Source organism: Saccopteryx leptura, chromosome 6 (assembly GCF_036850995.1).
Source record: "Saccopteryx leptura isolate mSacLep1 chromosome 6, mSacLep1_pri_phased_curated, whole genome shotgun sequence".
Classification (NCBI taxonomy): domain Eukaryota; kingdom Metazoa; phylum Chordata; class Mammalia; order Chiroptera; family Emballonuridae; genus Saccopteryx; species Saccopteryx leptura.
This window is the reverse complement of record NC_089508.1, coordinates 143,340,063-143,355,737: the sequence shown is the minus strand read 5'-3', so window position 1 is coordinate 143,355,737 and position 15,675 is coordinate 143,340,063. Positions and strand designations below refer to the sequence as shown.

Genomic DNA, 15,675 nt, shown 5'->3' with positions numbered 1-15,675 from the left:
AGAAGCAAAACATAGTTTTCTTCTTTTTTCATCATTTCTATCTCAGTTGGCGAATTTCATTTCCTTTTTCTAGTGAGGCAACAGTAATCTTCTCCAGCTGAATTAGCTTTTTTTTACTGTTACTCTTTAAACCACACCTAGTTAACTTAAAATTCATTTTGTCTGGAATTTTGAAATTTGAATTCATGATGTTTGGCTCTATAACAAGAGCTGGCACACTACAGCCTGGGGTCAAATTCAGCTGGATTGATTTTATAATAAAGTTTTATTGGAACACAGCCCTGCACATCTGTTTACATATTGCCTGTGGCTAGCGTTTATGCTTAGTGGCTGAGCTGAGTAGTTGTGACAGTCACTCTGGCCCACAAAGGCACAAACGTTTATTCCCTTGCCCTTTTCAGAAAAAGATGCTGATCCTTGCTCCAAAAAAAATGTAGCATGCTTCTGAAATATGTTAGATGCTGCATCTACCTTTCTAATTCCCATATTTCAGATTTTTTGTGTATTTAGTCTTATCTTTTTACAAAGAGATGATTAATTCCTATTTTATTAAAAATACTCTAGGAGCATTAGGAGGGTGTCTGTGTTTTTCTGGTTTATGCAGTTATTTATTTATTTATTTTTGTATTTTTCTGAAGTTGGAAACAGGGAGGCAGTCAGTCAGACTCCCGCATGCGCCTGACCGGGATCCACCCGGCACGCCTACCAGGGGGCAATGCTCTGCCTATCTGGGGCATCGCTCTGTTGTGACCAGAGCCATTCTAGCGCCTAAGGCAGAGGCCATGGAGCCATCCTCAGTGCCTGGGCCAACTTTGCTCCAATGGAGCTTTGGCTGCGGGAGGGGAAGAGAGAGACAGAGAGGAAGGAGAGGGGGAGGGGTGGAAAAGCAGATGGGCGCTTCTTCTGTGTGCCCTGGCTGGGAATCGAACCTGGGACTCCTGCAGTTATATTACCAGATAATTGTTTAGGTCTGTTCAGTAGAATTATAACGCAGACCTCATATACTTTTAAGTTCTCTAGTTGCTACGTTTATTTAATAAAAGTAAAAGGAAACAGGTGAAATTTATTTTTAATATATTTTATTTAACCCAACATATCTGTTTTCTCCCAAAGCCTTGGTTCTGTTTACATTGTTTTTACAAACAGTAATAGGTAAACTCTTCAAAAATGCTTTCCTCCCAGCGAAACTTGTCTGCTCCCTTCATTTTTTATTTTAAGTGAGAAGAGGGGATATTGACTCCTGCATGTGCCCTACTGGAGTCCACCCAGAAACCCTTACCTGGGGCTGATGCTCGAATCAACTGAGCTATAGTCAGCACCTGGGGCCGACACTCGAACCAGTTGAGCCCACTGCCTACAAGAGGGGAAGAGAGAGAGGAGAGGGAGAGGAAGAGAAGCAGATGGTCACTTCTCTTGTGTATCCTGACTAGGGACTGAACCCAGCTGGGCTGATGCTCTGTCCACTGAGTCAACTGGCCATGGCCAGGGCCTCTTCATTTTCAATAGTTCATTTACTTTCAATGAATATTTGCAAAATCCTGGTTAGTAATAGTTATTAGCTATTGTTTATTATTAAGAGGTCATTATTTACTAGACATAATGCTAGATGCTTTATAAGAAATTTATTAAAATAGAAAAAAATTGATGCTGAGATCCTTATTTGAAAATGATTTTTGATTTTGCCTTTTTATAATAAGAAAGAATCAACATCTTAATCTAAACTTTAATATTCTGATTCATAACAGCAATTTTAGTTTTAGACTCTAGACTCTTAGAAATTAGGGTCATTGGATTTATTTTTATTTGATCCTAATAGAGGAAGAAAACTCTTAATGAAAGCATATACTTATATTAGAAAATAACATTTGTTTCAGAACCATAGTAAAATGCAACATGAACCTACTATTTAGTTTCTGTTTATACATTTTTTTCTGTTAATCTAGCACTGTAGATATAATTATTTTTACTTAAAACCAAACAGGCCTGTGATATAACAGTACTTTACTATTTTCTTTTTACAAATGTGTTCTATATGTATATACATTAAAGAAAACATTTAAATTAATATCCTTAAGGAGTGATATATTTTCAAAACTAGCAGCTATGTAATGAGAGGTGGAAAAGAAATGCATTTTTTAACAGAAAAGCACAGCAGTAGTTTGAAGGGAGCACAAAGTCAAGGAACTCATTGCCTTACCGCTAATGTCACTGCGTGCTTTCAAGTGAGGGAAGCCCCGGACAGAGTTGTAGTGCGCTTTACAGCTTTACACTTCTCTCTTCTCTGCTTTTTTTATTCCTTCAGAACGTTGAAGTGAAATTGCCCACAGTTCTTGTTCAGCAGAAGCGATTTGTTTATATCTAGGCAGTGTGTTAACAAAGGAAGAAATCACCAGTCCCAGCAATTAAAAAGTGTGTTTTCATGTTCACTTTTCCACTGATTCCTAGTTCCCCAGTTATAAAATTAAAAGATCACACAAGAGCATATGACCTTTAGATAGTAGTACATCATGACTTTTAGCAAGCTTTTTTTAAGCATTCAGTTTCTAGTTGTATTTTTTTTGAATTGTCAGTCCTGACCTGGGTTTTCCACTACATGCTGAACCATTCATTTTCTTTAGTTGTCTCTCTCTGTAAATCTCTCCTCACTCAAACTCATTGTGTTTTTAATGTCTATACATTTACGGAGTACCAGGGTACCAGCTTCTGATTCAGATGGTGCAAGAGCCACAGGAAACTACACGAGTTGTAAAGTTTAGCTGAGGAGACAGACATACATTGCCAGTATTGTTGGTCTTTGAAAGAGGAAAGAAAGAGCATAAAGGTGCTTAAGCTTTCAGAAGCCTATGGTGACCCAGCTGTTGTATGCAATCATAGCAACACAAAATACTTGGCTTTCATATATGCCAACCACGTTGGCCACTTCTCCTTGCTCCAGGGAGTTGACTGGCACCAACCCAGCTGGGAGTGCAGGGGCTGGCGAGCCTGGAGAAGCCTTATACCACCATGGTTTATTTTCCTCTGGAGACCTTAGTTAGGACAGCTGCTATTTGGGGCCAGCTGAAGGGGTGGTTCTGATTCTGCCTAGGGCCTCCTAGTATGCCCCTAAGTAAACTGACTGCCCGAATTGGACCTGGAATTCACTGTGACTTGAGTCTCCTGAGGAGACTACTCAAATTCTACTCCCCCAGGCTCCTTGGACTGATATGGACAGGGATCCAAAAGGCAGTGGAAGGGAAGCTGTTTTCCCTCTTAGCTTGGGACGCTTCCGTTGAGAGTAGGGTTCAAAAAGAGACCTTTATTAATGCTTACTGCCTGTTTTTTTATTTTCTAACTAATGTGCTAGAAAGTGTCTGAATGCTTCCAGTTTGACCTAGCACTATCATGACCAGTTTTGTGGCCTTAGAAGGCAAACCATTAAGCTCTCTGGCCTTGCTCTTCAGTCAGTTAGCTGAGTTAATACCTGTCTTGCCTTCCTTGTGAATTCCTGTGAAGATCAAATGAAAGATAGATACAGCAGCCCCTTGCAGTTACAAAACTCTTCACAGCTACAGACAGGTTATGCCATTTTTTATTAATAGAAGTCAGTTTTACTTGAAAGAGGGAAAGTTTTGATTATTCTCTCACTATTTTTATATTTGTGTTTTGGGTATTTATTACCCCTCTGATTCTGATTCTGATTTTATTACCCACTGTCATTAGGTTCTGTAGTTAAACTATGATGTCCCACGGCAACAGAAATCCAGATTAGGGGGAGGTCATTGGGTTGGAATGATCTGAGGAGTAGGTGGAGAAGACGGACTGTGCCCTGGGTATGGGAAGATGGGTGGAATTTGGAATAGAGAGATGAACTGACATTAGATTGTGGGAACAACAGGGAGAGGGTTTGTAGCTCAAGGCGAGCAAAATCACTGAGGCAGGATTGTGTGCTTATGTGTGTCTGTCTGTTTTGGAGGGGACAGGAGCTTGGGCAGCACAGGGAAGCTGCTATTACAGCATAGACTATTACAGTTCTTAGCTCTGTAGAAGTGTTGGACTGACTGTAATAGTTTGCCCTTACAGGTTCTGGAGCAGACTAAGAAGACATGGTTTTGAGTTCTTCCAGAAGTTAGTGACTCACTATATCATGACCTACCTGCCATGTCCAGTTGGATGTCTAAATTAACATGGTCTCCCCAGCACACACACACCCCTGCTCTCCTCTTTCTCCTCCATCATTAGACAGTACCCGATGCTCAGGCCAAAAGTGTAGGCTCGTCCTTGATTGATTTGCTTGTTTTGTATTTCTTACACCCCATACTCAGTCTAGAAGTAAGTTCTGTCGAATCTACTTCCAAGATCTAAAACTGGAGAGTGATTAGAAAGTGAGGGAAGTCCTAGGTAAACATCAGTTGTCTTCCTTAAAAGTATGTTCATAAGTTTTTTGTTTTTAAATAAATAAATTTTTATTATAATGGGGTGACATCAATAAATCAGGGTACATATATTCAAAGAAAACATTTCTAGGTTATCTTGTCATTTAGTTCTGTTGCATACCCATCACCCAAAGAGAGATCGTCCTCCGTCACCCTCTATCCAGTTTTCTTTGTACCCCTCCCCCCACCTCCCGTAACCACCCCACTCCTGTCCATGTCTCTTAGTGTCATTTTTATGTCCCACCAATGTATGGAATCCTGCAGTTCTTGTTTTTTTCTGATTCACTTATTTCACTCCACATACTGTTATCAAGATTCCACCATTCTGCTATAAGTGACCCGATGTCGTCATTTCTTCTAGCTGAATAGTAAACCATGGTGTATATGTGCCCCATCTTCTTTATCCAGTCTTCTATTTTTTTTTTACAGTGATTAAAAGCCTTTAGGCAAACTTTTGGCCAATACAGCAAGAATCCATAAAAGAGTAGTGTCCTTAACATGTTCACCAAGTCCAAGTTGGCCCCATCACCATGCCAAATCCCTGAAAAATGCAACCCAACCACAATTCAGTCTGTTAGGAGCTGTCACAGGGAGCAGGAGTCCAGAAAAGTCCACATCCAGGAAAACTCCTCATGGCACTGGAATTGTTGTCACCATTCTATACTTTGCAGCTCATGTCCAAGTCCGAATGACCGCTGCTTCTAGCTGGTAATGATTCAGGTAGACTGGAAAAGCCATTTGCAGCATGCGTGGATATGGAGCTTCTGTTCTCCTCTGCCTGGAGAGATGAGACCAGGTTGCTCTTCCCTGGAGCTCTGCGACTATGGCATGGTAAAGAGAACCTTGGGATACACTAAGCTGGGTGGCAAAGGTAGATTCATAATAGAAGTTGGCAAAAGGGGGAAAGAGAACTCTAAATTAGGAGAAAGTCCCGGCCTGAAATATGAGTGGGGCATTGAGGTAGGAGGGATAAAGAAAACACTATATCAGGGGTCCCCAAACTATGGCCCGTGGGCCACATGCGGCCCCCTGAGGCCATTTATCCGGCCCCCACCGCACTTCTGGAAGGGCACCTCTTTCATTGGTGGTCAGTGAGAGGAGCATAGTTCCCATTGAAATATTGGTCAGTTTGTTGATTTAAATTTACTTGTTCTTTATTTTAAATATTGTATTTGTTCCCATTTTGTTTTTTTTACTTTAAAATAAGATATGTGCAGTGTGCATAGGAATTTGTTCATACTTTTTTTTATAGTCCGGCCCTCCAACGGTCTGAGGGGCAGTGAACTGGCCCCCTGTGTAAGAAGTTTGGGGACCCTTGCACTATATATTAAGCAAAGCAGCAGAAAATAGGACTATCAACACCCACAACAGAGATCTTTGAGGGAAGAATAAAAAACCTGACTATTCAGGCAAAACATAGTTAAGTGGCCTTTGTGCAAATGAGATCAGTTTACCTGCTTCTTGGAAGAAATACCCTAGGCTCATCCACAGTGTCGTAGATGGGGCCGACGGCCCTGGGCACCTTCAGCTTTCAGTGGCAAACCCCAGCATTCTGGGCAAGGTTAGGTCATAGGTGGCTGGAGCAGGGCTGGAAGAGACTGAACCCTCCCTTAGAGGAGCGAGGGGGAAGCCTACCTTCCAGTGTCCCTGTTTCCTCACAGCAGAGGCATGTAAGCCTGGCAGGCTTTAGCTCAATGACCTTCCTTTCCACTATTGAAGCAGGACCCAGATGGCATCCTATGAGACCCCTTTGGGGTGTGGAGCCTTTAAGGGTGTATCCTAAAAGCTGGTAGTTCCCCTGATCTCTATTGGGCTTTTTCTGCCTCTAGGTATCTTAAAAGCCATGCTCAGAAGATCTCGCTGAGGGGTTTGAGGATCCCCATCCGCCTATATAAATCTTTTCCATATATCTGGAGCTATTTGGAAAAAGACAAAACAGTGTTATTAGCTGGATCTAATAAAGAAGGTAGTAGTTTGCAGGCAAAAAAGATTTGGTGTCTCCTGTTCATCAGCATTCAAAAGAAATGTAATTTTTTTTTTAAGTAAAAAGCATGATATGGTAGACCCGTAGGGGTTCCAGGATATGACTACCCCCTTTAAATTTTTTTTAATTGACCTTAAAATGTTTGCTGAGTATACTTTAATAATACCTTACCTTTAAAGATTGTAAGCATGACAAAATACAGTGAATGCTTTTGCTCCATATGCAGGAGCATTTTCAGTTTAGCCAGTTTAGGAAATCCAATAATAGAACAATGCATACAGACCATAAGCTATACAGCCTCTCCTGTTCTGACAGAGCTTACTATAGATCCAGAATATGTATCTAATGTAATGTGGACATACGACTGTTTGCCAAATGAAGGTATATGAGTAACATCCATCTGCCAAAGTTGTCCTGGTAGGGGTCCTTGAGGGTTAACTCCAAATGAAGGGGCAGTATAGGACCCCTTGGACAGGATTTCCCAATCTGCCATGCTGCTTCCCGGGAAAGTTGAAACTGTTTACACTGGGCTGCAGCGTTCTGGTGATGAATAGTATGAGGCCGACTTGCTCGGTCTGTCATGGTTGCTCCATATAATTTTCTTTTGGGTAGCTTGATCAACAAGGGCATTCCTAGGCCCTGGCTGATTGGCTCAGTGGTAGAGCATTGGCCTGGTGTGCAGGATTCCTGGGTTCGATTCCCAGTCAGAGCACACAGAAGAAGCACCCATCTACTTCTCCACCCCTCCCCCTCTCCTTCCTCTCTGTCTCTCTCTTCCCCTCCCGCAGCCAAGGCTTCACCAGAGCAAAGTCACCCCGGGCACTAAGGATGGCCCATAGCCTCTGCCTCAGGTGCTAGAATGGCTCTGGTTGCAACAGAGCAACACCCCAGATGGGCAGAGCATTCCCCCCTGGTAGGCATGTCAGGCGGATCCCGGTCAGGAGCATGCGGGAGTCTGTCTGACTGCCTCCCCATTTCCATCTTCAGAAAAATACAAAAAATAAAAGAAAAAATACATAAATAAATAAAATAAAAAATACAACAACAACAAAAAAAAAAGAGAGAGAAAAAAAGGGCATTCTCTTGTGCTAAAGCTCCAGGGAGCATGGAGTGAGCTTGAGTATGTCCTATGAAAGATGGAACTCTATGTTGACATATAAGTCTTTGAAGAAGGAGGAACTGCTGAAATAGTTCATCAGCATTTGTCCCTAAGACAGCAGTCTTTATAGTGGAAACACCATAAGTAAATATTTGCTGTCTGTCTATAGATTAAAGGGGGAATATGGCAAATGCTGAAAAGCCATGATCTTTGTGCCCCTCCCCTCCCCCCAACCTCCTCCCTCTCCTCCCCCACCCTGTAACCCCAACACTGTTGTCTATGTCTCTGAGTCTCATCTTTATGTCCCACCTATGTATGGAATCATATGGTTCTTGTTTTTTTCTGATTTACTTCTTTCGCTCAGTATAATGTTATCAAGGCCCATCCATGTTGTTGTAAAAGATCCTATGTCATCATTTCTTATGGCTGAGTAGTATTCCATAGTATATATATACCAAAGCTTTTTCATCCACTCGTCCTCTGATGGACACTTGGGCTGTTTCCAGATCTTTGCTATTGTGAACAATGCTGCCATAAACATGGGGGTGCATTTCTTCTTTTCAAACAGTGCTATGGTGTTCTTGGGGAATATTCCTATCAGTGGTATAGCTGGGTCAAAAGGCAGTTCGATTTTTAATTTCTTGAGGAATCTCCATACTGTTTTCCACAGTGGCTGCACCAATCTGCATTCCCACCAGCAGTGCAGGAGGGTTCCCTTTTCTCCACATCCTCGCCAGCACTTATTCTGTGTTGTTTTATTGATGAGCGCCATTCTGACTGGTGTGAGGTGATATCTCATTGTGGTTTTAATTTGCATTTCTCTAATCATTAGTGATGTTGAACATTTCTTCATTTTTTCATATGCCTATTGGCCATCTGTGTGTCCTCTTTGGAGAAGTGTCTATTAATTTCTTTTGCCCATTTTTGGATTGGATTGTTTGCCTTCCTGTTATTAAGTTTTACAAGTTCTTTATAAATTTTGGTTATTAAACCCTTATCAGACGCAATGTCAAATATGTTCTCCCATTGTGTAGTTTGTCTTTTTATTCTGTTCTTATTGTCTTTAGCTGTGCAGAAGCTTTCTAGTTTGATAAAGTCCCATTTGTTTATCCTGTCTTTTATTTCACTTGCCTGTGGAGACAAATCAGCAAATATATTGCTGTGAGAGATGTCAGAGAGCTTACTGCCTATGTTTTCTTCTAAGATGCATATGGTTTCACGGCTTTCATTTAAGTTTTTTATCCATTTTGAGTTTATTTTCGTGAGTGGTGTAAGTTGGTGGTCTAGTTTCATTTTTTTGCAGGTAGTTGTCCAATTTTCCCAACACCATTTGTTGAAGAGGCTGTCTTTACTCCATTGTATTTTCTTACCTCCTTTGTCAAATATCAGTTGTCCATTGAGCTATGGGTTTATTTCTGGGTTCTCTGTTCTGTTCCATTAATCTATGTGCCTGTTCTTATGCCAGTACCATGCTGTTTTGAGTACAATGGCCTTATAATATAACTTGATTTCCGGAAGTGTGATACCTCCCGCTTTATTCTTCCTTTTCAAGATTGCTGAGGCTATTCGTGTTCTCTTTTGGTTCCATATAAATTTTTGGAACATGTGTTCTATATCTTTGAAGTAAGTCATTGGTATTTTAATCGGTATTGCATTGAATTTATAAACTGCTTTGGGTAATACAGACATTTTAATGATGTTTATTCTTCCTAACCATGAGCACGGTATATGCCTCCACTTATTCGTATCTTCCCTGATTTCTTTTATCAATGTTTTATAATTTTCCAAGTACATGTCTTTAATCTCCTTGGTTAGATTTATTCCTAGGTACTTTATTTTTTTGGTTGCAATGGTAAAGGGGATTGATTCCTTGATTTCTCTTTCTGACAGTTCATTATTAGTGTATGAAAATGCGTCTGATTTCTGAGTATTGATTTTATATCCTGCCACTTTGCCGAATTCATTTATCAGGTCTAGTAGTTTTTTGACTGAGACTTTAGGGTTTTCTATATACAATATCATATCATCTGCAAATAATGATAGTTTTACTTCTTCTTTTCCAATTCGGATGCCTTTTATTTCTTTTTCTTGTCTGATTGCTGTGGCTAGGACTTCCAGAACTATGTTGAATAAGAGTGGTGAAAGGGGGCACCCCTGCCTTGTTCCTGGTCTTAAAGGGATTGCTTTTAATTTTTGCCCATTCAGTATTATGTTGGCTGTGGGTTTGTCATAGATGGCCTTTATCATGTTGAGGTATGTTCCCTGTATTCCCACTTTGCTGAGAGTTTTGATCATGAATGGGTGTTGGATTTTATCAAATGCTTTTTCTGCATCTATTGAAATTATCATGTGGTTTTTCTCCTTTCTTTTGTTTATGTGATGAATCACATTGATAGATTTGCGAATATTGTACCAGCCTTGCCTACCAAGAATAAATCCCACATGATCATGGTGTATGATTTTTTTCATATATTGCTGCATCCGGTTTGCTAGTATTTTGTTGAGGATTTTTGCATCTAAGTTCATCAGGGATATTGGTCTATAATTTTCTTTTTTTGTTTTGTCTTTGCCTGGTTTTGGAATCAGAACTATGCTCGCCTTATAAAAGGAGTTTGGAAGTCTTCCTTCCTCTTGAATTTTTTGAAATAGCTTGAGAAGGATAGGAGTTAGTTCTTCTTTGAATATTTGGTAGAATTCACTTGTGAAGCCATCAGGCCCAGGACTTTTCTTTTTTGGGAGTTTTTTGATAGCTGTTTCAATCTCATTTGTTGTAATTGGTGTGTTTAGGTTTTCTGATTCTTCCAGATTGATTTTTGGAAAATTATATGATTCAAGGAATTTGTCCATTTCATCTAGATTGTCTAGTTTTTTGGCATGCAGTTCTTCATAGTATTTCTTACAATCCTTTGTATTTCTGTTGTGTCAGTTGTTATTTCTCCTCTCTCATTTCTAATTTTATTTATTTGAGTCCTCTCTCTTTTTTTCTTGGTGAGTCTCGTTAAAGGTTCATCGATCTTGTTTACCTTTTCAAAGAACCAGCTTCTGGTTTCATTGATCCTCTGTATTGTTTCTTTAGCCTCTATTTCATTTATTTCTGCTCTGATCTTTATTATTTCCTTCCTTCTACTAACTCTGGGCTTTACTTGCTGTTCTTTTTCTAGTTCTTTTAGATGCAGGGTTAAGTTGTTTATTTGAGCTTTTTCTAGCTTCTTGAGATATGCCTGTAATGCTATAAACTTCCCTCTCAGGACTGCTTTTGCTGTGTCCCATAAATTTTGAGTTGATGTATGCTCATTATCATTTGTTTCTAGGAATTTTTAAATTTCTTCTTTGATCTCAATGTTAACCCATTCGTTATTTAATAACATGCTATTTAGTTTCCGAGTGTTTGAATGTTTTTCAATTTTTCTATTGTGGTTGATTTCTAGTTTAATGCCATTGTGATCAGAGAAAGTGCTCGATATGATTTCAATCTTCTTAAATTTGTTGAGACCGCTTTTGTGCCCTAACATGTGGTCTATTCTAGAGAATGTACCATGAGTACTTGAAAAGAATGTATATTCTGCTGTTTTAGAGTGAAAGGTTCTGAAGCTATCTATTAAATCGAGTTGATCTAATATGTCCTTTAAGTCTGCTGTTTCTTTGTTAATTTTCTTTCTTGAGGATCTATCTAATGATGTTAATGGCGTATTTAAATCCCCTACTATTATAGTATTGCTGTTGATCTCGCCCTTTAAGTCCATCAAAGTCTGCTTTATATATTTAGGTGCTCCTATATTAGGTGCGTAGATATTTATAATGGTTATATCTTCCTTTTGGATTGCTCCCTTTATCATTATGTAGTGACCTTCTTTATCTCTAACTATGGTCTTTGTTTTAAATTCCATTTTGTCTGATATAAATATTGCTACCCCAGCTTTTTTTTTCATTTCCATTTGCGTGAAATATTTTTTTCCATCCTTTTATCTTCAGTCTGTGTGCATCTTTTGATTTAAGGTGTGTCTACTGTACACAGCATATGTATGGGTCCTGTTTTCTTATCCACACAGCTACCCTATGTCTCTTGATTGGATCATTTAATCCATTAACATTTAAGGTTATTACTGATATGTAATTGTTTATTGCCATTTTTTTCTTTAAAACTGTATTCCTCTTTTGCTATATTCTTTTTTTCCTTTGATCTGTTTACAACAGGTCACTTAGCATTTCTTGCAGCCTTGGTTTGGTTGCAGCGAATTCCTTGAGGTTTTTTTTGTCTGTAAAGCTTTTTATTTCTCCTTCAATTTAAAAGATAGTCCTGCTGGATAAAGTAGTCTTGGTTGTAGGTTCTTGTTCTGCATTACTTTGAATATTTTTTGCCATTCCCTTCTGGCCTCAAGTGTTTCTGTTGAAAAGTCAGAAGTCATCCTTATGGGGGCTCCTTTGTAGGTGATAGTCTTTTTTTCTCTAGCAGCTTTTAATATTTTCTCTTTATCATTTAGCTTTGGTATTTTAATTATGATGTGTCTTGGTGTTGGTTTCTTTGGGTTTCTCCTTAATGGAGTTCTCTGCGCTTCCTGAACATGTGAAATGTTTTCCTGCCTTAATTGAGGGAAGTTTCCACTATGATATGTTTGAACAAAATCTCTATCCCTTGTTCTTTCTGTTCTTCTTCAGGAACCCCTACGATGCGGATGTTATTATTTCTCTTCATGTTGTCACAGAGCTCTCTTAGAGTTTCCTCAGACTTTTTGAGTCTCTTTTCTTTTTTCTCCTCTGCTTTCGTGCCTTTATTTATCGTGTCCTCTAACTCGCTGATTCGATTCTCTGCTTCATCCATCCTGCTTTTAATTCCTTCCATTGTATTCTTTATTTCAGATATTGTATTTGTCATTTCTGACTGATTCTTTTTTATTATTTCAATGTCCTTTTTTATATTTGTTATCTCTTTATTTAGGTTTTCATAATGGCCATCTATGGTTGTTCTAATATCTTTGAGCATCCTAACAATCGTCATTTTAAACTCTGCATCTGGTAATTTGGTTATATCTGATTCACTTAGGTCCTTTTCTGGGGATTTCTCTTGGTTTATTTGTGTTGTATTTCTCTGCCTCCGCATTTTCTCTTCATGGGAGTGGCTGTGATCACGCACTCGGGTGCACAAGCCTTGGTGTCCTTGGCCTTTTCCCTGCCCCCGTGTGTGACGTTATGCTCGGTCCTGAGGGCACTTGCGAGCACCTTTACTCAGCTGCAGGTCACCGCCTGTTTCTGGGCTTTTGCCCTGCTCTTGCAGGAGGAGCCCACTCAAGGAACAGCTGCTAGCCTTGGCTCTACCGCGGGGCAGGACTGCGTGCCCAAGCTCAGCTCAGTAGCCGAACTCTGCCTCTTCTGGGCTTTTGGCTCCACCCCTGCGGGAGCAGCCGGCTACCTAGTCAGACCGCAAGCCTGGGTTGCATGGGTGGGGCAAGGCTGTGCTCCTCTGCCCTTGCTCAGGGGCTGGTCTCCACCCTTTCTGGGGTTCCCGCCCTTCTCCCACAGGCTGGATTACAGGCTGCCGGCAGCTGAGCTTGACCACTTTTGCATGCCCCCTTCTCCCCAGCTGGGCAAGATTGAGCTCACACTTGAGCCCAGTGGTGGGCAGCTGGCTTCCACCCCTGCCAGCAGAGCCGCGCTTTTGTCTCCCACTGTCGCCCACCCTCCGGCGCGCCCTCAGCCGCGTGGTTGGGGGCATTGTAGCTCAGACCCTAAGACTCACTACTGTAGACCCAAAAGCTCCCTCCTTCTATGTGACTCTGCTCTGAGTGCTGCGGGGGAGCTTGTTGGCTGCTCTCCTGCTTCCCTTTGCTGGTATTGCTGTTTCCAGGGGAAATATTCACTTCAGCTTTGGGGAGTGACTTGTCCCAGGGATTAGGGTGGCTATCTCCCAAAATGTTTCTCCCTGTGCCTCCTAGATTACACTCTCTTCCTGTTACTCTGGTCCTCTCCTTTCTCCCCCCCATCCCCAGGAGCCCCGGGTGAGTGGTTGTGAGAGAGATGTTCTGCACAGTCCCTTTAAGAAGGATCCTGGGTTTGAGAAATCAGACTCTTTCTCACAAACAGTATCCTGACTTGTTTCCAGCTAAATACTGTCCTTACGCCTCTTCTGGGCTCTGGGGCTGCAGGCTGGGGCTTTGTTCCTGGGGCTCAGGACCCTTTCTCCTCTCTGCAAAACTCACTTCCTGCCACGCGAGTCTCTCCCTGCTGCCGTTCGCTTCGGGGAGCTGGGCAGCCCTCTCCACGTTTCCGCTTTTCCTACCAGTCTCGGTGTGGCTTCTTCGGTGTTCCTTGGTTGAAGAGTCCTCTTAGTTTAGTCCAATGTTGGTTTTTCCAGATGATAGTTCTTAAAATTAGTTTGTAATTCACTTTGGTTCTGGGAGGTAGATGTTGGTATGTCCGCCTATTCCAGCGCCATCTTGTCTCTCTCTGTTCATAAGCTTTTAAGTTTGGGCTAAAGATTTGTTTTCTCTTTTCAGATAAAGTTTGAAGACTTTTTATTTATTTAAAATTTTAGTTTGCCAAACTATGAACTGCAAAAATGTCATTGTTTTTTATTATACATTTATATTTTTTGAGTGAATTCAAAATTAAGTGCTAAATGTTATTCAGCATTTTTCTATTAGAAGTATGAGGGTCCTTCTATATTTTAGCATTTCTGGATTCTGAGAAGACAGGCAGAAAAATGTATTGTAACCTTACTTGTATGCTCTCTTGTATTCCTTTCACATATAAATCTCTCTTCATTTTCACTTCTCTCTCTCCTACCTAGGTAAATGGAGGCATTAAGAACACATTAGAGAAGGAGGTGGTGCGGTATGACTTCTACTCTTCTTATTTTGACATATTTGTAAGTATTTTCTATTATACAATTTATTTCAGATATGACAGAACTGACCACAGTCAGATTTCCTCTCAGTAGACTTCATGTTCTGTGCAGTGTTTTCCTCTGTTGAAGAGTGTCTTTTCCTTCCCCTTAGTCACTGCCGGCTCTGTGTTCTCGTTCCCCTTTCCAGGGCACTGTCTGGTCATCTCAAAGAAATAAAAGATTAACGAGAGATAAGGGAAGCAGCTGAAGAAGCCATTCTGATTTTCTTGGAGAAAAACCTTTATTTTTTCAAATGGCTGATATAGAAATGTTGATACTAATCACTGAAAGAAAAGTTTACCTGTTTGTATAACAACACGTGAAAATGTAGTTTTTCTGCCTTGACATAGATTTCTTTGTATTTTTAATAAGTGTGTTTTATTTTACTCTAATAGAATTTGAGGTTAGTTATATATTGGTAATCTAGGGCAACATCAAGTCAGCTGTAGAATTACATAGATGGAATTATCTATAGATGAGGCATCCATTTTATTTACATCAATGCTTGACACTCTGTGACTTTGATTAGGGTTCATACACATCTCCATGGTATCTCTTTAGTATAAGTAAATCAGATATTAACATTGTATTAGACACAGCATAGGCAATTAAAGTTCACAAAACATTCCCCAAAATCCATTTTTACTCCTTTATTCACTGTCTTTTAAACTGTATACACCAGGGGTCGGGAAACTTTTTGGCTGAGAGAGCCATGAACGCCACATATTTTAAAATGTAATTTCATGAGAGCCATACAACGACCCGTGTATGTTATGTATTATCCAATAAAAATTTGGTGTTGTCCCGGAGGACAGCTGTGATTGGCTCCAGCCACCGCAACCATGAACATGAGCGGTAGGAAATGAATGGATTGTAATACATGAGAATGTTTTATATTTTTAATGTTATTATTTTTTTTTATTAAAGATTTGTCTGCGAGCCAGATGTAGCCATCAAAAGAGCTACATCTGGCTCGTGAGCCATAGGTTCCTGACCCCTGGTATACACAATAGTTACAAGTAGGACAAGTTGACCTCAGAAAATCTGGGTTTGATTTACAACACTATTACTAGTTGTATATCTTCGAAGAGATTAAATCTAAGTTTCAGGTTCCTCAGTATTTAAAATGAGATCATCATTCTGAAAAGTGATGAAATAAAACATGGAACTCTTGGCCCAGTGATGGGTACACCCTAGAAGCTTCAAGAACCACCTGCAATCACTCTCATCATCACTATTTTGGGTTGAGAATTTTAGTGATTTTTTAATGGGTTTCAAACTACTCTAAAAAGTCTTGACT

At 40.2% G+C, this 15,675-nt stretch overlaps 1 protein-coding gene across 4 annotated transcripts in view; it reads left to right on the top strand.

Moving 5' to 3' along the window:
* The window catches only part of STARD3NL (STARD3 N-terminal like), a 67,238-nt gene that overhangs the window by 21,333 nt on the left and 30,230 nt on the right, over positions 1-15,675 (top strand). For all 4 annotated transcript variants that reach the window (XM_066343448.1, XM_066343449.1, XM_066343450.1 and 1 more), the window contains one exon: positions 14,280-14,357. In XM_066343448.1, coding sequence (XP_066199545.1) covers positions 14,280-14,357 — 78 coding nt within the window. The remainder of the gene's footprint in view (positions 1-14,279; positions 14,358-15,675) is intronic.